The sequence below is a fragment of the Pleurodeles waltl genome, chromosome 6, assembly GCF_031143425.1.
Source record: "Pleurodeles waltl isolate 20211129_DDA chromosome 6, aPleWal1.hap1.20221129, whole genome shotgun sequence".
Classification (NCBI taxonomy): Eukaryota; Metazoa; Chordata; class Amphibia; order Caudata; family Salamandridae; genus Pleurodeles; species Pleurodeles waltl.
Genome location: NC_090445.1, coordinates 365,266,881 through 365,288,073, shown reverse-complemented (window position 1 = coordinate 365,288,073; position 21,193 = coordinate 365,266,881). Strand labels below are relative to the sequence as shown.

The 21,193-nt window shown below is 44.9% G+C and overlaps 1 protein-coding gene across 2 annotated transcripts in view; it reads left to right on the top strand.

Annotated features, from left to right (window-relative positions):
- The window catches only part of TOX4 (TOX high mobility group box family member 4), a 315,932-nt gene that overhangs the window by 63,150 nt on the left and 231,589 nt on the right, over positions 1–21,193 (top strand). Inside the window, exons 1-2 of one of the 2 annotated variants that reach the window (XM_069238266.1) lie at positions 2,228–2,659; positions 8,745–8,813. In XM_069238266.1, the coding sequence (XP_069094367.1) occupies positions 2,492–2,659; positions 8,745–8,813 (237 nt within the window). In that variant the 5' untranslated portion in view covers positions 2,228–2,491. Of the gene's footprint in view, positions 1–2,227; positions 2,660–8,744; positions 8,814–21,193 lie in introns of those variants that run through there. The other variant, XM_069238267.1, reaches the window with a different exon arrangement.

The following is a 21,193-nucleotide window of genomic DNA, read 5'->3' as shown; positions in this document are numbered from 1 at the left end:
ATTCCTGTGAAGCATTACCGTATTGTAATCTGAAACTGGGTAGTGCTAGCGTGCCTGGTCCTTAGTAAGTAAACTTAGAAGGGGATGCGTATAGGCCGATGAACCTTTTGCATCGCATGGAGTATCCTAGCCATGTAGTGACTAATGTTGTTAAGATGCACTCTAACCAATCAACAATCACTATGGGTAACATCTAGATATTAGACAATTAGATCAACTTTTCATGAATAACCACAACTCAATATACGTTTTAACAGTTTTATTTCCCTGTTACTTACAATATTAATGCTTTTGTTAAGTCGAAATTTATTCAGTCAGCTCAAAATTAGTTTATTAGCAACCCCCAATAACATAATCTAATCAGAACTTGAGAAAACATATGCTCGAATGCTTCAATACAAGCCAACAAAGATGAATATAACAGCATCAATAGCAGAGTTCAGAAATCAGTTTGTCAATCATTTGTCACTGTCAACGTCACCCCTAGGGGCCCTACCTAACCCATATTAGCATGTGGGACTTCATGCAAAAACAATTTAGAACACATGAATTTGGAAAACATCTAGCTAGGAGAAAATAGTGAAACGGCGCAGTTGGTACCTAGAAGAAAAAGCACAGTTTGTCGGTCACATTGTCATAGCTACCTATCCACGGAATGGATCAGCAACAAAGTCAGTCTTCGTCTTCAGGTCATCAATCGATCAGTAACGCATCAGGTTTTCAAGCGCATAAGCCCAATGACAGGATCTCGGAACGCGTCTTCTAACGTCAATTCTCCTCTCGCATCTGCTGCATCTAATCTCCCTAAATTCTGAATTCTTAGCTCCTTGTCATGACTTTTTATTAGAGTTTTTCAGTTCATCCCCCTAATCAGCATTTGTGACCTTAACCAATAACGTTTGTTTTACAAATCCATAAGTTCTAAGATTTCTCTGTTCCCAGTTCATTGATTGGTTCACTGTACAATGTCCTCATCATCCGGCTCTTCAGGTATCGAAAATGTTGCATCTTCCACTTCAGTCAGAGTCTCTATTGTTCAAGTCCTGGGAAAGTACATTTAGCCTCCTCTACACATAATTGTTTCAAATTGAGTTCATCATCTCCTGTCCGTCGGTGCATTGCAGAAAATTCTAGCTACGAACACAGTTCATGGTCAGTTGATAGGCATCAGTAACTTCTACTTTGTGCTTTATTAATTCTGCTTCTGCATGAGGCCTGGCAAGTAGTCCAGGACCTCAGCTAAGTTAGCTTCTACGATATAATGCAAAACATAGGTTATACATCTCATTATGGCACATTATTATTATACATTTCTATTATTTCACGCATTTTTAGTCATTTTAATACAAGTTCGTATAAGTGGCTGCCATTCTCCGTGGGCACATTTTCAAACTTGCACAATATTTTCTCTACATTCATTTCTCTACAAACTTTTTCTGTTAATCAAAACACATAAACATTCATTGATAATTTCTAAATAGCATATCTGCTTTAACAGTAGTAACGTGACGAGATAGTTTACATGGATTTGTGAATCCCTTACTTTTCAGCCGTTTTTCTGCGTCGTAAAATGAGCCTAGGGGAGAGAAGAATAAAAGGCTTGATATAATTTGCCATGGGAGAATTAGACAAAACACAATGGACCCTGTTCAGAAAAAAAGTCGCATTAAACACTTGGACTAAGCTGCAACTGCCGTTTCAAAATATTACAGAATGTTTATTTTTCAGCAAACCTCAGCATGAGCCCATCCTCTTCTAGAGAATGAGATGCTAGCTATATGTAGACAGTGACAACTGAGTTGTTTTGGTGGGGACCTTGTGATGTGTAGGCCTGTGCGCCTTTTTTATTTGGATTTTAAGAATTGTATTATGTGAGCTTGTGGTTTTGCTGTTTTGCCGTTTATGGGGATTATTTAATCGTACGCCCCATTGTATATGAGCAAGGCATGGCCCTACACAACGGTGACGTGTTGCCCAGCAACAGAATAGACGGCCATAGAGTTGGGTAAACCGGAAGCAGGAACTAGAGCAGTAGAGATTGTAATCGTGGCTAGACTATTCCATTTTAGTTAGTTACTCATACGACTTATCCTGCAGAGAGCCGATGCTGTCCATTTAAATATGTCCCTCTTACAGCACACGTCAGCATAGCGCCATCTTGGAACGGGCTCCTTTACTTACATCCGCAGTCATGGCGACCACCTTTCGAACTCTGTTTCCGTCAAGCAACTACTACCGGAAGTGATTCTTTCCACCCTCCCCTTGTTAGACCTTACATTCTGAAGCAATCAGTGTCTGCGTTTCTGGCTGGTGAACAGTGATGTCACGCCACTGTGGTGCGGATTTATGACGTCACTCCATGCAGTGAAGCGGCGTGCACTGGTGACAGGCATGAGTCCGCTGTTATTATCTCGTTCCCTTACCGGCGACAGCGCATTATTGTGACTGGAGAGCGGCGGCAGCTGCTGTTATAGACGCCCCCCCGCCAGCCATGGATCTGCACTTCTATACAGGGGGGCTAGAAGGGGCCGGCGGGGGGGAGGGAGTACCCCACCTGCTGTTGGGAGCCTGCGGTGAGGAGGAGGAGGGATCTGCCAACCTAGGAGGATTGCTGTACACCCCCCAGCATCTCTACAATGGCTATGGAGGGAGCGGCAAGGTGAGTGGTGGTGGGGGCGCAATACCAAGATTCGCTTAAATAGTGAGAGGTACGGAGGTGAGAGTCTTTCAGGATTGGCGACGACATAACTAGGGTCATATACGTCGTTAGTTGCAGCGGTTAGAGTTTTGGGAGCATACCACTGCAAGCTTGAAACGCTTCCCACCATATCTGACGGACCAAGACACCCGTCTCGTGGAAACGGTCATCCACAAATTAGAGAATCGTGCTGTTGGCCAGAGAGTCTATACTGGCTTTATGTGGCACATTTCGCACTCGCTCGTTGTTGCTTGAATGTGTCTTGGGGCATATCGCTTTCGAAGAGTCGTTGAATATACGGACTGGATTGAGGCTTCGTGGCCCCGTTAAGCAGGTTGCTTAGTGAGGGTAAACCCGGCGTAGACGTTATATAATTGACATAGATGAAGAACGTTTTATTAACCATACACCATTAATTATAAAATAGTAGATGCTGCAACACATTAAGCAGCACTGGTCGGAGATTCGGGGTGTGACAACGGTACCTAACCTTTCAGGTTAGTGTGGGAAAGAGTCGAGGGGACGTCGCTAGACCCTCTCATGGTCAAATCCTAACGAGGTAGGCGTGATTGCAGCTTAACCAAACTATTTGTATCTTTTGCTAGAGTCTGCACTGTTGATTTCGTTCCGGATCAAAGATTTTTTTCATTAACATCTGTTGACTTCTGCTTTCTAAACTTGTGTGCACAAAATTGTATTTCAAGATAAACGCTTTTTCCTAAAAACCAAACTCCATTGAGTCAGGACAGGCGTTTGGCAAATAAAAAATCTTCTAGAGAAACGTACAGCCCATAATATCTGGCGGTTTAAGTAAGGCTTTACAGAAAATGTCCAAACCAATGTGAGATCTAGTATAACGTTTGGCTATGTGGAATGCAAGATTAGTGCAGGTGTTAACAACGTTAGAATCGCCTTTCTTATTGCATTGTTTAGAGAAGAGTATCTTACAATAGGTGTACAGCTCCTTACTTATAAAAGTGCATCACCTAGATCAGATGCGTATAAACAAAATACAAAGTGACTAGGACGTTGTCTTATTTTAGGATTGTATCCGTTATAATATGTTTTGTTGTGTGGTATCCTGATCCTATCTTAACACTTATCCATATGTGAACAGAGCTCTATAATGGTCCTAATTTCGTCATATTCCTTCCTTTTCAAAAATACTTTGGGCATTGTTTGAGCATGAGACCAACGATTAACTAATGCCTTTGAAACAGAACTGTGTATTATAGAAGTTCCATATAATTCACAAGCTCTCAATAAAATTTAACATCAACACATGATCCTCAAAGCATACAAGCAGGGAAATCGTAAGTGCCACTGCTGAACAAATCAGCCTCGGGTCAGTCACGAAGGAATTAGAACACTCAATTACTGTAAGAACAATACTTTAATAGGGTAAAGGCTCAGTGATTGGAAGTAAGCAGCTGCAAATGTGTCACTAAATACTCAAAAGCAAAGAGTCGCCAATAAATGTAAATTTAAAGAAAAATGAAATGTGAAAAAAAAGCCTGGCCAAATTGAAATGTGTAATGGAAACCGCAATGGCCTGGCCATTCTAGTTATTGCATCTTGACTTGGTACAATAGATGGTACACAAAATTCCTTCCACTTTCATAATAAATCATATGAGCAGTCAGTGAAAGCTTCCATGGTTGATCTAATCTCTGGCATGTTGGTTAATGTGGTTAATACTTTGAGAATGGAAAACTCCAAGGATGTGTCTCCTCCCATCGTCGATGACCCTACAGACGGTCCTATTGGCAGCGAGCCAACATATCCCTTCACTGTCAGTGGCCATTGTCGAGGCCACTTACTATGTCTGAGAAGTGGCAGGGGTGTGTCTGCTCTTGCAGATGTGCCCTCATGTAGTGTGGTGCGCCCTGCCTTGGGGCTGTGGGACCTGCTGGGGGAGTGTCTTGCATGTATTGCATGCGGTGTTGGGGGGGCATGGCACACAGGGTGTTTGACATGTTGTGTTTTCATTTTCCTATGTGCCAGGACGCGAAGCCTGCGGTGGCCTGTTGTGTGTTTGGTGAGGGGTCCCTTGGGTTGTCACAGATCGTGCTGCGGCCCTTTGGGACCCTCCTTGGCGCCTCAGGCCTTGGGTGCATGGGTACCATTTACAGGAAACGTGCAGAGGGTGCTAAGGGATTTGCTAGTTGGGGAATCAATTGTACAGTTTTGGGGGAAAAACACTGGCACTGGGGACCTCGTTCACAGGAACCCTGTGCACTTCAGTCAAGGGTACATCAGATACCAGGCAAAAAGGTAGGGGGTGGTACTGCAACAAAAACCCAGTTACCTACAACTCCCCGCCCCAAGTGCCAAGTCGTTCCCTAAAACTGTACAGTTGTTCCCCATTTGGCTATACCTTTGGCACCTCTGCGAGCCCCCAGTGAATGGTAATTAAATGGTACTCCAGGTGCCTAGTGCACGGGTGCCGGGGGGAGGGGGGGTTCTGGGGGGCTGCAGCATGTATTTTGCCACCCTCGGGAACTCCTCACTTGGCTCGTGCAGATTGCCATTGCAGGCTGTGTGCCTTGGTGCAGCTAAGGGTGAAGGCATGGCATTGCAAGCGGCCCGTGTGCGGTGCCTCCTGGCACTGCATTCAATGTGTGTGTGTCGCCTCTGCGGCGGGCTTTGCAGTCCTGGGGCAGGGTGCAGTGTGTTGCACGTGTAGGCGCGTCTGCTGGAGCCGATGTGCCCCTGCTGTGTCTTTGCTGATTTTTAGACATGGTGGTCAGGGAAGCCATTATTAAGTACATGTGCTGGACACTGGTCAGTGAGTTCCCCAGCTACATCATGGCTTTCTGGGTTGGGTCAGAGGCTTAGTTCCATTAAGTACTCTAAGCACTTGTGCTAAGAAATCTTGGCTATAGAGGCATTTTTCAGGAGTAGGAGACCTTAGCACCACCTCATTGGTTCAAGTTTGCGTTGTTTCTCTGAAAATAGGGGTGTTTGGTATCAAACATCTTGTACTAATAAACCCTTACTGATTCTAGTGATGGATTTATTAATACGATCACCCAGAAAGCACCTTAGAGCAGAACAAATCCTGCTCTGGCAGGGGTGTTACACGCCACTCCCAACAGGATGACCTGTGAATTAGCATTCCAAGGCAGGGTGCTTCAAAGAACACACACCTTTGGTATACAAAACTGGCTTCCGTCAGAGGTGAGGAGATGCCCCCCCCCCCAACTCTCAGGTCCCATTTGGCTCCTGGACAGGCAAGAAAATTAGAAGTCTGAGAGGCGTTTCCACCTTCAGGCTACTTCCACCCCTAAGGTGAGCTACCTGATGTGGACACAAAATTTAGAATGTCTGCCATCCTGGTAATGACAGAACTAAGAACTCCGGGACACGGTTATGCCCACTTCCCACAGGAAGTGTTCATATAGGGGACCAGGTGACCCAGGGTTAAGTAGCCCATTGGCTACTACCCTACATTCCCCTAACATTCCTAAATTCAGTATTTAGGGGAGCCCTTGGCACCAGGAAATCAAATCCTGCAGAACTGAAAGGAGGAGAACACCAAGGAGGCGTAAAAGCAAGAACTGAAGCCCAGTGACTAAGCGCCATCCCTGCCAGCCGACTTAGACAATTGAGATAGACACCTCGTCCTGCAGGTGCTTGTGCCTCCAAAAGCCTGTGAGGACTGCCAGCCTTCTCCTAAGAATCAGGAACTCCTGTGGAGTAGCAAAGCTACTCTCCTGCATTCTTGCAGGCACCTAAGAAGAACTGCGACGTCTCTGGACTGCCAAAACCAGACACCGGAAAGGAACACTGCACCCGTGCCCTATAGCTCGAGTTGAAGTGGGCCAACAGTACTAGTGTAGCTCCCAGACCCTTGAGAGATGAGGCCCACCTTGATATCCCCAGCTGTGAACTTCCTGACGACCCCTACAGCCTCTTTGTTCAGACCCCCAACCCCTCACCGCAAGTGACTTGTAGACAAAGACCCAGTGCCTCGGGACACCTTTGCGCTCGGTCGCTGCAGACCGAGGAGAACCAAAGGTGCCCCCTCCCTCCCCCCTCAAAACTCGTGAGAAATGAGCCCACTTGTTTGTTCAGCCAGCCTTGACCCCAGTCCACTCCTGCAGTCTCTTTCTGCAGGCCGCCCTCTACCGCAGCTGCCTCTTGACAGAAAGCTGACACCTAAGGACACCTCTGCATTCAGCCGCCCAGACCCGGTAGAAGAGAACCAAAGGTGCCCACGCGTGCCTTAGCATAGCAAGTTCTGAACCCCCTTGTAGTTCACCTGGACTGGCCCCCCAGCCCCTACCTGTGGCGCTTTTCTAATCAGACCGATTCCCCATTGACTTCAGCTTGGCACTCAATGCTGAATTGCACCTGTGCACCCTGCCGCCTCAGTGCCGCCCGAGGTGACCTGTTGGAGTGGTGCATGACCCTTCCCCACACTAGCCTTAAGTCTGGAAATGTGGTTCTGTAAGCCACTGTTGAGTACCTGTCTTATCACACTTATCGATCTATCATCATATGTCATGTCTCTATCAAACTATCCTCCATTCCCACTCATCCTTTCTACTACTTTCATCTCCTAAATATCTCTGCCTAAGCTCCTCCCTCCGTTTCCGCATCTAACTCACCAAACCTCACTCTACTACCATGACCTCCCACACAACCCTACTAAATTCTCCCTCATTTATCTCACCCTGCTACTATGCTCTCCCTAACCCTTCCACACTCTTCCCTCCTCCACCCCCTTTTACTCATCCCAAGCCTTTGGGTTGAGTAAATGAGGGATATACTCCCAATTAACACTTCTGGATTTCTTTCCTCCTCCCCCCCCTCCATTACTCCAGTCAGTCTAACTAACAAACTCTCATATCCTCGGCTCAAATTAACTTCTAATAATACTAAAACTGTACTCCTATTTCCCAATACTAATCCATCACTAATTCTTGTTGGGTTCCAGAGTAGCATGCTACTCACCGAAAAGCGCTTAGACCTCTCGTCAGGGGTAGTAAGCGCTATATAAGAAGACGTGAGAAGTTAGGCTTTAAGATTTACGCTTTTGTAACAGGCAACAATTGTTTATTCTGTTGAGTGCCGACGCAAAGTAATTGAAACGTGTATAAGTATGCCTGTTGCTTAAATAGTTTTTATGGCTGTTACTTTAACAGTTGTCTTGGAGCACTGACAAATTCCTGTTTAAAAATAATGGCAAAATCTTCTTTTCCTCAGTCCAAACTTTCAGTTAGCTCAGCAGGCTACTCACCTGCAGCTTGACAATCACATTCAAGACAGCAATCACACGGTCGTTTTTTGGAGAAGGCAGATTTCTCTTTTTGAATATAGTAATTAAGTTGGAGAATTTATCTGATTTGGGGAATTCATCGTGGTTAGGTTGAGGAGTACAATTTTATTAGTTGGCTGGTCAGATAATGTAGACTGCTTTTATAAACCCGAACTTGAAGTCTGTTTGGGCCTGGTATTGCAGTGACAGCTGCTTTTTTTTCCGAAGTGTCAATACTATCAACGTGCTGGCAGGCATTATAAAATAAGTGAATTCTTACTGGCTACACATTAATTAAATCTGCAGTATGCAACTGCTTAATATCAGAGTGCATTACTATTCAGGCAAACTGCAGACTGGTAATTGCTGTAAGGGTAGGCATGTAATTAGTGCAGCGAATTGAAGGCGCCTATGGTTAATTATGGGATCAAAGGCTGGAAAGGTTGCTAGTGCTAGAGAAGCTGAAGACAGACTTAGATGTGCACTTTTTGTGCCGAGTTGCTAGGCTGTATTTCATTGTTTCTGGTTCCTGAAACTGTCCATCTCACTATGTGAATTTACTCGGCGAAGAAATCTGGTAATTAAAACGTTTGTTAAATAGCTTTTCCTCACCCAGTATGGCACCTGTTAAGATTGCAGGCAGATACGTACCCATGATCTGCAAACCTCAGTTTACGACAGTTGATTTTTGATTCCTTTTTGTCACAATAGCTTTTATATATAGAACTTGACGTCTGCCGCAGACATCCATAGCGACTAACCCATTTCCATCTTGCCTTTTAGTTTCCTGGAGAAAATGACAGCTTCTTGACCATAACTGAGTCAGGACATCCTTTCTTAACAGGAGCAGAGGTAAGTGAGCTTCCAGGGTTCCTTCCATAGATATGGTAACTCTGTGCTGTGTCCTCCTCAAAGAGTTAGTCTTTAATGTCAGGCGTGTTGTGGAAGTCTATTAAGTGTATTTGCTAGGATTAGCCTTTCATATTAATGTTTTTACCAGGCTTGCTGAGCCTCCCTGGCTCTCCTGTTTTACAGTTCACTGAAGGACCGATCTTTGTTTTATGAAAATGTATACAATTTTTCGGTTTGGGCATGCTGGCATGGCACAGCTGTTCCCAAATCTTGGGTGTTGCACAGAAAAATATATTTGAGGAGCAGCGCTGAAGGAGAGGGCATTACCACAACCTTCATATTGTGTTTCTTCTGTGCAATTATTTTTAAACGTCTACAGCTTGTAGACTGATATTTTGTTACGCGAAATGTCACAGATTACTTAATAGGTAAGGGCCTTCTGTCTCCATGACCCTCTGTCAAAGGAAGTTTGATAATCTTCAAAGAAGAATTCCTTGAAGGGGCATCTTACCTTTTCCTTTGGTAACTAGGAGGCTTCCAGTTGAAGCTATGAAAAAGGCCTCCTTTAAAGTTTAGAGCTCTCTAAGGACTGACATAAATAATACTTACTAATTGGGAGCGAGAAAGCAGAGGTTCCTAGAAGAGGTGTGTTTAGATTAGATCCTGGAAGGAGCAGGGGGTAGATACAGTGGTTTTGGGGTGAGGGAAAGAATCATAGACATTGCCTCGTCATCCTTTTGACCCTATAGGGCAGCCATGGAGTATGGGATTAATTTCTCAGTAACACAAACCTGGGAACCAGGGACCGGGTCATACTGGTGAAAAGTATGGTAGACAAACTGAGTATTTTGACCTGTTTAGTTTAAAGAATTCTGCCAACACAACTATAATATTTTAAATACTGCTGGCACCTCTGTCGAATTGGAGTTGTGTTTAGAGCTGATAATCTGTAAGGATTATGCCTGTTTATAATAATTCTTACCTATCTGGAGAAGTACTTACGAGGTGTGTGAATTCTGCTTCCCATCATTCTGTGAAAAACTGCTGTCAGGTTTAGGATAGCTGACCTTTCAGCGAGCCACAGGGTTAGAGAAGCCACTGGATCTTTTTAGAAGAAGCCTGTTTGCAGTAGATCTCCATTTGTAGTAAGAAGATAGTGAAAAATCAAAGGAAAATTTTGCATCATCTCAGGAGACAAACCTTAGCCAGCAAGACCAGTCAGAACTTAAGTTTATGTTTCTGATTCAAAGTAGTGATTCCCCCCTCTTGAATCTGTGGACAGTGGCAGAGTGACGCTTCATGGCAATTTGTGTATGTTTATGCTACTCGATTAGAAATTACGAATTACTTTCTCAGCAAATTCTGAAGATGTTGACATTTGTTTTTTCCACTTCTAAAACTGCCTTTGATTCAAAAACATCCCAGGTTGCTTTGTGACTATCTCCTGATCCCCGCATCAAATTTACTCTAGTGCCTTTTAATAATTACATTTTAATTTTAACTAAATTGCTTTCTGGGATTTTATATTGCTTCTTTCTTAACTGTAATGTTGTTTAAATGTTGTTCAAGTATCAACCAGACTTTTCTCGGAGGAAGAAAGACTATTTTGGATGTGCAAAAGCACAGCCACGGCATCTTTTGAACAACTTTGGGCCTCTTACCTGCACCCCATAGTATGACAGTCCAGTTGTTAGCAAAGACGAAAGCAGTTTTTTTTTTTATAGACTCGTTGCTCTGAAGTCTGGTAGGTCTAGTGGTTGAAATTAATTATAGAAGTGCGGGTCCTCCCTGCCCAAAAGTACCTTCGTGCTGCTGTGAGGTGTCAGTACTCTCCCATTAAAAGTATTGGATCTCTCCCCCCCACCCCCTCCCCACACACACACACTAAAGTGCAGATACTCTTCCTCTCAAATTGAAAAAGTACAGGTACTCAGTACCTGTGAGTACCAGCACATTTAACGTAACTGGTAGACCGTGAATCCCAATCGTCACTACAACTCTATTTTCTAATACATTCCACTTGTTTTATTGACTTTCGAAAGTTAGAGGACTGATGCGGAAACATCATTTGTTCTAATAATGCAAATGTTGCATCATTTCTAGCTGGGACAAGAAGTCTTGTGCTTTATGTGACAGGAGGTGGACCTGTATACTATTCTTAATGATGCCTTATAAGATACCCCCCAGTTTAGCTAGTCATCTTAAACAGTGGACCTGTTTAACAGGTATTATGTTGTACAGCTTTATTTAAATGAACTAGATCGTGGCTACTCAAACCCTGTTACCAATTCTTTCTATTCCAATAGGTAGCATTCATGTAACATTATGTGCAGTCTGGGGCAGGTTATTGTAATGTTTGTCCTACTTGTCTTCTGGAATCAAACATAAAGTCAAGGTTGAATCCTGACCTGATTAAGTAGCTAAGTTGTAAACATTATGGATTTGCCTGTGTTGTTTCAAGCCTAAGAGTTGCACACTGCATACCTTTTTGAGAACTACCAAACTATTTCTGAATTTATTTGGTCTAGTGAAATTGGAGGAAAGCAAGAGTACTTCTAAGGCACATTAGTAGAACCGAGGAAAAACCTCTCCAGCCAGTTTTTAGGGTTGACCTAGAGAGCTGTACCTGTTTCTCAGAGCTTGAAATAAAAATTTAGAGGGGGTTGGGATAGCCAGCTATTTGTTGTTTTGAATCCTCTCACCCCCGTTTAGCCATTATTTGAAGCGTCACACATTTTGGATCAGCTTGTAAGTATTTTTTGTTTACTGTCATGAAGGTTGCTTTTCAGTTCCATTATTCCATCATAAAGAGTGTTTCCATCGCATAATGAAGCATCCGTGGGCTACAGTGTAGGCACACATTTTTGCTAACTTAGTCACTACCTATACTTGCACTTATTGCTTCTCTCTGTCCTACCAATGCTTGTCAGTCCTCTTATCCTGACTACTATTATCAATAGCCCTAGTCTTTCTCTCATGCCCTTTCCTTTTACTTCTCCTCCCCCACTTAATACTGCTTGCTTCTGAGCTCATTCCAGTTCGAACTAATTTTCCTTCTTACAATCCTGCTTTTGTTCTCTCTCACAAACATCTCATCCCATACTTCTCTATCTGTCTAATTTATATTGATCCTTGGGCCCTCTTTCTAATTGGTATGTAAGAAGTTACTGGCTGGAATTGAGTTATGGGCTGATGACAAGGTTGCTTAACAAATATGTGTGACAAGTAACAGAAGAACGTCACACTCAATCTTCCCTCTTACCGCACCCCACATGTACATATGTCACAAGGAAATATGTGGCAAAATGGGTGTCGGTGGGGGATAAGGGCCGATAATGTGCTTAAGACATGTCACAGGAGTTGCTGATGAGAATATTGCTCATGCCTCAGGAAAGAGAGAAGTAGAAGATTTACGGGACTGCTGCAATGTTTTACCTCCATCACCACTGCTTAATTTGTAAAAGTAGTAGTCGTGTGATCAAAATTTTGTTGAGAAGCTCACGGTTGGCGTTCTGAAGGGCATGGTGTTGAATGCCAAAACTGCATACTTTATTTTATCTTATTCCTCTTCTATTCTCCACCAACATTCACTGACTCTTAATACCACTCTTGCAGGATCTTTTTTGTTCATGCTTTTCTTGCAGCATCACTGTTTTTCCTTCCTTCTTTCTTTCTCTTTCTTTTTCTTTTTTTTTTTCTTTTGCTCTGGATTAAATGTTTGACGAAATATAAGTGCTGTCCCCAGAGTTGAGCAGCGGTGGCCTCAACCTACTACTATAGACTCAGATTAAGCGCTGCCTGTCACAGAGGCTGACTGAAATAGACAAATTAACTGCCACGGTCTCCTCTCCGAACGTTCACATGCTGTCATGAACATTAGTGTACGGATTTCATGGATCAGTTGTCCATGCTGCAAACAGTATCTCATAAAAGGCACTGTCTTCATAATGGTTTTTCAATCCTTGGAAATCCTGGAATGGTACTGTAACATGGTAGTTTGAAATGACTGCACCCCATGGTAAATGCATTTCTGGGTGTGGGTGTGCCTTTCTGGTTATGAGTTACAGCATCAATTGCCAAGACTCCTGTAACAAGGTCATTACTGGTATTGACTCACTTACTGTACTCCTGCCACGTTCTGTACCTCTTTCCTCCACTACTGCTCCTCTCCCATGTATTTATCTCCTCACTGCAGTCGATCTCTTATCTGTCACTTCAAAGTCAACCTAGGGAAATAGAATAAGAAAGCTCTCCAGTGACTTGTTTTAAGGATTTCCCACCGCCTTATGTGTAGGACTTACATAGCTACTTCTGCTATTGTCAGGAGTAAATTTCCAACCTTTCTCATTATAGAAAAAGATTAGAGAAGAGCTGATGAAAATCCTTAAAACATGCAGGTTAGTAGGTTTGCAGACTCAATGGCGTTCCAGCCCAAGAACTCTTGCTTTCTGCTTCCTCCAGCCCCAGTATGTAGATCTAAGGAATGGTGTAAACATAAGGAAATTGCTATAGTAGGGATTGAAATAGGAAGTATTCAAGCCCTACTAAAGTAGTAGCTCATGCATAATCAGAGAGGCTATTATCAGAGCTCTTACATCCTGAGATTGCTGCCATAATTTTTAGCCACACTACATGGCACCAAAGGGACAAGTAGATTTTATTTGTTATAGGGCAAGTAGATTTAAGAAGCAACCTGTCCCTCAGAAAAGTAGATATTTTATTAAATTCCACACCCCTGGCTTGATTACCTAACTGGTACAAGAAAACACAAACAGCAGAATTTCACTTAATTCCTAATACCCGTAAAACTAGGCGCAAAAACTGTCATTTTTGAACAAAGTAAAAGGAACAGAATCATACCAAGTGCAATGTTCTTTGTTCCAGTGGTGTTTCACAATCACACCAAGAGAGGAAAGTAAAGCAAGTGCCTATTTGGGAATCAGCTGAAAAATCCTACAATTAAAAACAGATTAATACCCAGATCATGCCTCCAGGGAACTTATTACAAAATTTAGGACTGCATAAATACCTCTTTTATTATCCAACTGGTGTTAAAAAGGCAAAAGCAGCAGTATGAGACTTATTTCCTAGTGCATGTAGACCTGGACGCAGGAACTGTTGTCTTAAAGCCACGTAGAAGGAGCAAAACAATACAAAGTGCTATGTACTTTGTGCCACTAGCTTTTCACAATAGCAATGTGGGAGTGAGAAAAACCAAGTTTTTTGGGTAAAAGCCACCAGTAAATGTATTGTTTTAAGGCGAAACCGAGGTCAGTAAAAACTTGTGTTTTTCGTTAGCAATAAGATGTAAGTAAAGTGCTGTGTGCAATGAGAAACCATAAAGGCGACTAACGGTTACTCCACCTTTAGAATCATACCTGGTGTTGACAATGCGTTGTTTTAAAAGTTTTTTGATCTGACTAGAGGGGATAGTAGCTAAATTGTCAGGATTAGTATAAAAAGCAGGAGGAGTACCCAGCCTTTAAAAACTTGTTTTAATGTATTTTAACCAAAGGATATCCTGATTCTTATTGAGGGTCATACAGTCCCTCATTATGGTTCGACATAACTGTGCCTCAGGATTTCTCCATATCCTATGCCACAGCATCAAAGGCTGCAGCATAATGTAATCTACGAAATTAGAAAGCCCAACCTCTTCATGATAAAAAAAAAAAATTACTGGGGTGTACTGAAGGACTGCCAGCAACCTTCTTAAAACTTATTTTCAATTATTTGCAAGACTTTGCAGTTCACATGGCCCCATACCCTTGCCCAAAAAGTGTCTGTTGGCACACATTCTTTTTTAAAAATAAAAGTAACTTATTTTGCTGGTTTGTGACCCAGCCGCTTAGAAAATCTAAAAACAGCATCTATAGTTAGTTGAAATTGTGCCGCTATAAAATTAAGTAAAAACTTCAATTGAGATCTGCGTCAAAGGGGATCCCCAGCTAGGTAAAGTGAGGGTTTTTATAAATTTCTTTATTAAGTAAACACTGTTAGACCTGGCAGCTTTTTGGCGCATCTCCCCTGTTTTTTTGCCTTCTGACCTCCTGGTTTTGGACTCTGTTTTTGCTGGTTTATTGTCTCTGCGCACTTTACCACTGCTAATCAGTGCTAAAGTGCAAGTGCTCCCCATATAAATTGTACTGTGGATTGGTTTATCCATAATTGACATATTTGATTTACTAATAAGTCCCTAGTAACATGCCCTAGAGGTGCCCAGGGCCTGTGAATCAAATGCTACTAGTGGGCCTGCTACACTGGTTGTGCCACCCATATTGGTAGCCCTATAAACATGAAACATGACTTGCATTGCAGTGTCTGTGTGCAGGTTTAAACTGTCAATTCGACTTGGCAAGTGTACCCACTTGCCAGGCCTCAACCTTCTCTTTTCCTACATGTAAGGCACCTCCCAGTTAGGCCCTAAGTAGCCCCAGGGGCAGGGTGAAGTGTATGTTTAGGAAGTTGGCTCTGTATGTGCTATTTCAAAGTAAGGAATAGCATGCACAGAGTCCAAGGGTTCCCCTTAGAGGTAAGATAGTGGCAAAAAGAGATAATACTAATGCTCTATTTTGTGGTAGTGTGGTCGAGCAGTAGGCTTATCAATGGAGTAGTGTTAAGCATTTGTTGTACATACACACAGGCAATAAATGAGGAACACACACTCAGAGACAATTCCAGGCCAATAGGTTTTTGTATAGAAAAATATCTTTTCTTAGTTTATTTTCAGAACCACAGGTTCAAATTCTACATGTAATATCTCATTTGAAAGGTATTGCAGGTAAGTACTTTAGGAACTTTGAATAATCACCGTAGCATATATACTTTTCAAATAAAACACAATTAGCTGTTTTAAAAGTGGACACAGTGCAATTTTCACAGTTCCTGGGGGAGGTAAAGTATGGTTATTTTTAACAGGTAAGTAAGTCACTTACAGGTCTCAGTTTTTGGTCCAAGGTAGCCCACCGTTGGGGGTTCAGAGCAACCCCAAAGTCACCACACCAGCAGCTCAGGGCCGGTCAGGTGCAGAGGTCAAAGAGGTGCCCAAAACACATAGGCTTCAATGGAGAGAAGGGGGTGCCCCGGTTCCAGTCTGCCAGCAAGTAAGTACCCGCGTCTTCGGAGGGCAGACCAGGGGGGTTTTGTAGGGCACCGGGGGGGTTTTGTAGGGCACCGGGGGGGACACAGGTCAGCACAAAAAGTACACCCTCAGCAGCGTGGGGGCGGCCGGGTGCAGTGTGCAAACACGCGTCGGGTTCTCTGTTGATTTCAATGGGAGACCAAGGGGTCTCTTCAGCGGTGCAGGCAAGGGGGGGGCTCCTCGGGGTAGCCACCACCTGGGCAAGGGAGAGGGCCTCCTGGGGGTCACTCCTGCACAGGAGTTCCGTTCCTTCAGGTGCTGGGGGCTGCGGGTGCAGGGTCTTTTCCAGCCGTCGGGAAATAGAGTTCAGGCAGTCGCGGTCAGGGGGAGCCTCGGGATTCCCTCTGCAGGCGTCGCTGTGGGGGCTCAGGGGGGACAACTTTGGTTACTCACAGTCTTGGAGTCGCCGGAGGGTCCTCCCTGAGGTGTTCGTTCTCCACCAGTCGAGTCGGGGTCGCCGGGTGCAGTGTTGCAAGTCTCACGCTTCTTGCGGGGATTTGCAGGGGTCTTTAAATCTGCTCCTCTGTAACAAAGTTGCAGTTCTTTTGGAGCAGTGCCGCTGTCCTCTGGAGTTTCTTGTCTTTCTTGAAGCAGGGCAGTCCTCAGAGGATTCAGAGGTCGCTGGTCCCTTGGAAAGCGTCGCTGGAGCAGGTTTCTTTGGAAGGCAGGAGACAGGCCGGTAAGTCTGGGGCCAAAGCAGTTGGTGTCTTCTGTTCTTCCTCTGCAGGGGTTTTTCAGCTCAGCAGTCCTCTTCTTGTAGTTTCAGGAAATCTAAATTCTTAGGTTCAGGGGAGCCCTTAAATACTAAATTTAAGGGCGTGTTTAGGTCTGGGGGGTTAGTAGCCAATGGCTACTAGCCCTGAGGGTGGGTACACCCTCTTTGTGCCTCCTCCCTGAGGGGAGGGGGTCACATCCCTAATCCTATTGGGGGAATCCTCCATCTGCAAGATGGAGGATTTCTAAAAGTCAGAGTCACCTCAGCTCAGGACACCTTAGGGGCTGTCCTGACTGGCCAGTGACTCCTCCTTGTTTTTCTCATTATCTCTCCTGGACTTGCCGCCAAAAGTGGGGGCTGGGTCCAGGGGGCAGGCATCTCCGCTAGCTGGAGTGCCCTGGGGCATTGTAACACGAAGCTTGAGCCTTTGAAGCTCACTGCTAGGTGTTACAGTTTCTGCAGGGGGGAGGTGTGAAGCACCTCCACCCAGAGCAGGCTTTGTTTCTGTCCTCAGAGAGCACAAAGGCTCTCACCGCATGGGGTCAGAAACTCGTCTCTCAGCAGCAGACTGGCAGAGACCAGTCAGTCCTGCACTGAACAATTGGGTAAAATACAGGGGGTATCTCTAAGATGCCCTCTGTGTGCATTTTTTAATAAATCCAACACTGGCATCAGTGTGGGTTTATTATTCTGGGAAGTTTGATACTAAACTTCCCAGTATTCAGTGTAGCCATTATGGAGCTGTGGAGTTCGTTTTTGACAGACTCCCAGACCATATACTCTTATGGCTACCCTGCACTTACAATGTCTAAGGTTTTGTTTAGACACTGTAGGGGCATAGTGCCCATGCACATATGCCCTCACCTGTGGTATAGTGCACCCTGCCTTAGGGCTGTAAGGCCTGCTAGAGGGGTGACTTACCTATGCCACAGGCAGTGTGAGGTTGGCATGGCACCCTGAGGGGAGTGCCATGTCGACTTAGTCATTTTCTCCCCACCAGCACACACAAGCTGGCAAGCAGTGTGTCTGTGCTGAGTGAGGGGTCCCTAGGGTGGCATAAGACATGCTGCAGCCCTTAGAGACCTTCCCTGGCATCAGGGCCCTTGGTACCAGGGGTACCAGTTACAAGGGACTTACCTGGATGCCAGGGTTGTGCCAATTGTGGAAACAATGGTACATTTTAGGTGAAAGAACACAGGTGCTGGGGCCTGGTTAGCAGGGTCCCAGCACACTTCTCAGTCAAGTCAGCATTAGTATCAGGCAAAAAGTGGGGGGTAACTTCAACAGGGAGCCATTTCTTTACAGTATGTTTAAGGTAGGACATATCCTAGTGTGTTTTATATGTCCTAACAGTGAAATACTGCCACATTCGGTTTTCACTGTGCAAGGCCTATCTCGCTCATAGGTTAACATGGGGGCTGCCTTTGAACATCCTTAAAGCGCAGATTCCCTTTGAGAGTAGATAAAAAAGTGGAGTTTAGGGTCTCTGAACTCACAGTTTAAAAATATATCTTTTGGTGAAGTTGGTTTTTAAATTGTCTGTTTGAAAATACCACTTTCTTCCTAATACCATTCTGTGACACTGCCTGTTTGTGGATTGTCTGTCTGGGTCAGTTTGACTGTTGGGCTGTTCACACCTCTCCTCTAGACAGTGACCCAAAAGGGGGCGGGGTGTAGCCTGCATATCCTGATAAGACATCTGGGCTAGAGAGGAGGGAGGAGTGGTCGTTCACACCTGAAAGGACTGTGCCTGCCCTCACACAATGCAGTCTCTGACCCCCTGGTGTGTGTCTGGGGTCTGGCCTTGACAAGGAAGGATCTTGCAAACACTTGAGACTTTGCTTTGAAGTTTGCCAACTTAAAAGGTAGAACTGGGTATAAGAAGAAGACCCAAAACCCCAGACTTTTAGAATCTTTCTGGAATCAAGAGGAACCTCTGCCCAGGAGAAGAGCTGAAGGAGGAGTTCTGTCCCTTTGCTGGACTGGCCTGCAATTGCTGCTTCTGCCTGAAAAGGGTGAACTTTGCTGTGTGTCCTGCTTGAGAAAATTCTCCAAGGGCTTGGAGTAGAGCTTGCCTCCTGTTGGAAGTCTCAGGGACACCAGAGACTTCAGTTTCCTCGGCCTGCAGCACTGGGAACTGTGTGTTTTGTGCTGTTCAAGAGGAGAAGCCACTGTGAGCCGCTGGCCTGCACTGTGACCTGCCGACGCCACACGGAGTCGCATTGCCCCGCTTCGCACCGCGACCCTGGTCTCCACGACGCATCATCGTTCTAATTCGCCGAGCCACTGCACCGCAGCCTGGGCATCCCAGACACCGGTGCTGCTGCCTGCACCATGGCCTGTGGACCCCGCTCGTGAGGTACATGAAGCACCGTCCCATCCCGCACCACAGCCCTGGTCCGCCGACACCAGCACCATCGTCTCCTGTGTCGTCACCAGGCATCCTGCCTGCACCGTGGCCTGTGGATACCGCTTGTGAGGGTCACGAAGCACCGTCCTGCACCGCTTGCTTGGGCCTACCGACGACCGCGCTTCAGCAACTACGACGCCGCTGCCTGCACCGTGCCATGTGGGCACCGCCCCGCTTCACACCACAGCCCTGGTCTCACCGACGCCGCTGGGTGCCGTCACCGAGCCGCTGCCTGCACCGTGACCATCGCATCGTCCCGCTTCGCACCGCAGCCCCGACGCCATCCACGCCGGCGCACCTGACTTAATCAGCCTGGAGTTTGATCTGCAACGCATGTGACCCCAAGGGCCTGACGACTCCTGCACCGACACCGCAACGTCAGTGACGCCGCTCTCCAGAGCTCACTGCGAGGATCACGACGCCCTTCAAATCCAAGGTACAGTTTGCAGATCTTCCCAACACCGTAGCTGGCCCACAACGCCGCGGCCGGCCTGGACTGTTGGTTTTGTTAATCACGACGCCGTCATAGCCCCAGGTGGAGCTATCGACTTCAAGGAACTGTAGTTTTGAGTAAATCTTGCAGAATTCATATTTTTCTTACTGTATGTTGGATTTTTATCGTATTTGGTCTTGTTTTATATAGATAAATATTGGCTATTTTTCTAAAACTGGTGTGGTGTCCTTTTTGTAGTGTTTTCACTTATTACTGTGTGTTATGTGCAAATGCTTTACACATTGCTTCTGAGATAAGCCTGACTGCTCGTGCCAAGCTACCAAGGGGATGAGCAGGGGTTATCTGAGCGTGTATCTCCCTTATCCTGACTAGAGTGAGGGTCCCTACTTTGACAGGGTGCAAACCGACTGCCAACTAGAGACCTCATTTATAACAAACACTTTTTAGTCTTCAAGTTTTGGGTGGCATTAAATCACAAAGGTTTTAGAGCGATTGACCCTGAGGCCCAAGCTGTCCATAACATTTTTAAAAGCATCTAAAAGAAGCTGGAAGGCATTAGATGTTCCAACATTGAGGACTGCATCGTCTGCATAAAGCAGAAAGGGAATTTCTCTGGTATTTACCTTAGGAATATCTTTTCCCACCCTAGTCAGATGCTCCCCCAAAGAATTAATATACACTAAAAATAAAAATGGGGCAGGACAACCCTGTTTAACTCCAGTAAGTGAAGGAAACTCTTCTGTAAGATCCCCTCCCTTACTATAGCAGATTCTGGCTGTTGTCTGATCATGGAGCCTATTAAGGAGGTAGATAGTGGCACTGTCAATCTCCAAATTCAGCATAATGGACCATACCTTTGAGCGGTTATCCGTGTCAAAGGTGCATGTTTGATCCATGAATGCAATATGAACAGAACCTTTCTTAGCCTTGGTATACTTTTGAATAATTAAAGAAAGATTTACCTACTCTTCCACAGTCCGGGCCGGAAGCCAAGCTGTAGGTCCGATAAGTCCTGCATCTCTATTGCCCAAGTTTGAAGTTTGGTCAGTATAACTCTATCCAAAATCTTTACTGTACTGTCCAAAAGGGAAATAAGGCAACAACGAGGTTAGCTGTTGTCTCCGTTTTTTTAAAATATAAAAACAACGGCCTCCTGCCAGGATTTAACCAGGGGTCATGATATTGCACTTCTAATTACGTTGGTTAATAGAGGAGCCCAGAAGTCTGAGAGAGATTTAAAAAGATCCACAGGCACTCTATAAGATTCTGGGCCTTACCCAGGGGGCTACTCTCAATAGCTGAGGTAACATTTTCGTCTGTGATTGTGCTACTGAGTGCCTGACTAGTACCTAAATCAAAGGGGTTTGCCTTATTGAAACCAAAGATGGGAGCCTACTCCTTAATGCCAAATAAAAATAAATACATTTGAAAAATAATTCAGATGTTGACTGGTGTAATAACACAATCCGTTTTTGAACTAGCCTCAGTCAAGGGATTATGTAAGTTCACCACCTGCCAGAAGCTTCAGGAGTCTTTCTGGTAGCTTGCTATTCTCAGATCCTCCCAAGATTTTATCCTGTTCTCAACCTTCTGATTGCTGGCGGCCTCGTTATAAAGTTTTCCTAGCCTGAACTATTTTCACCTGGACCTGCAGGAGTGT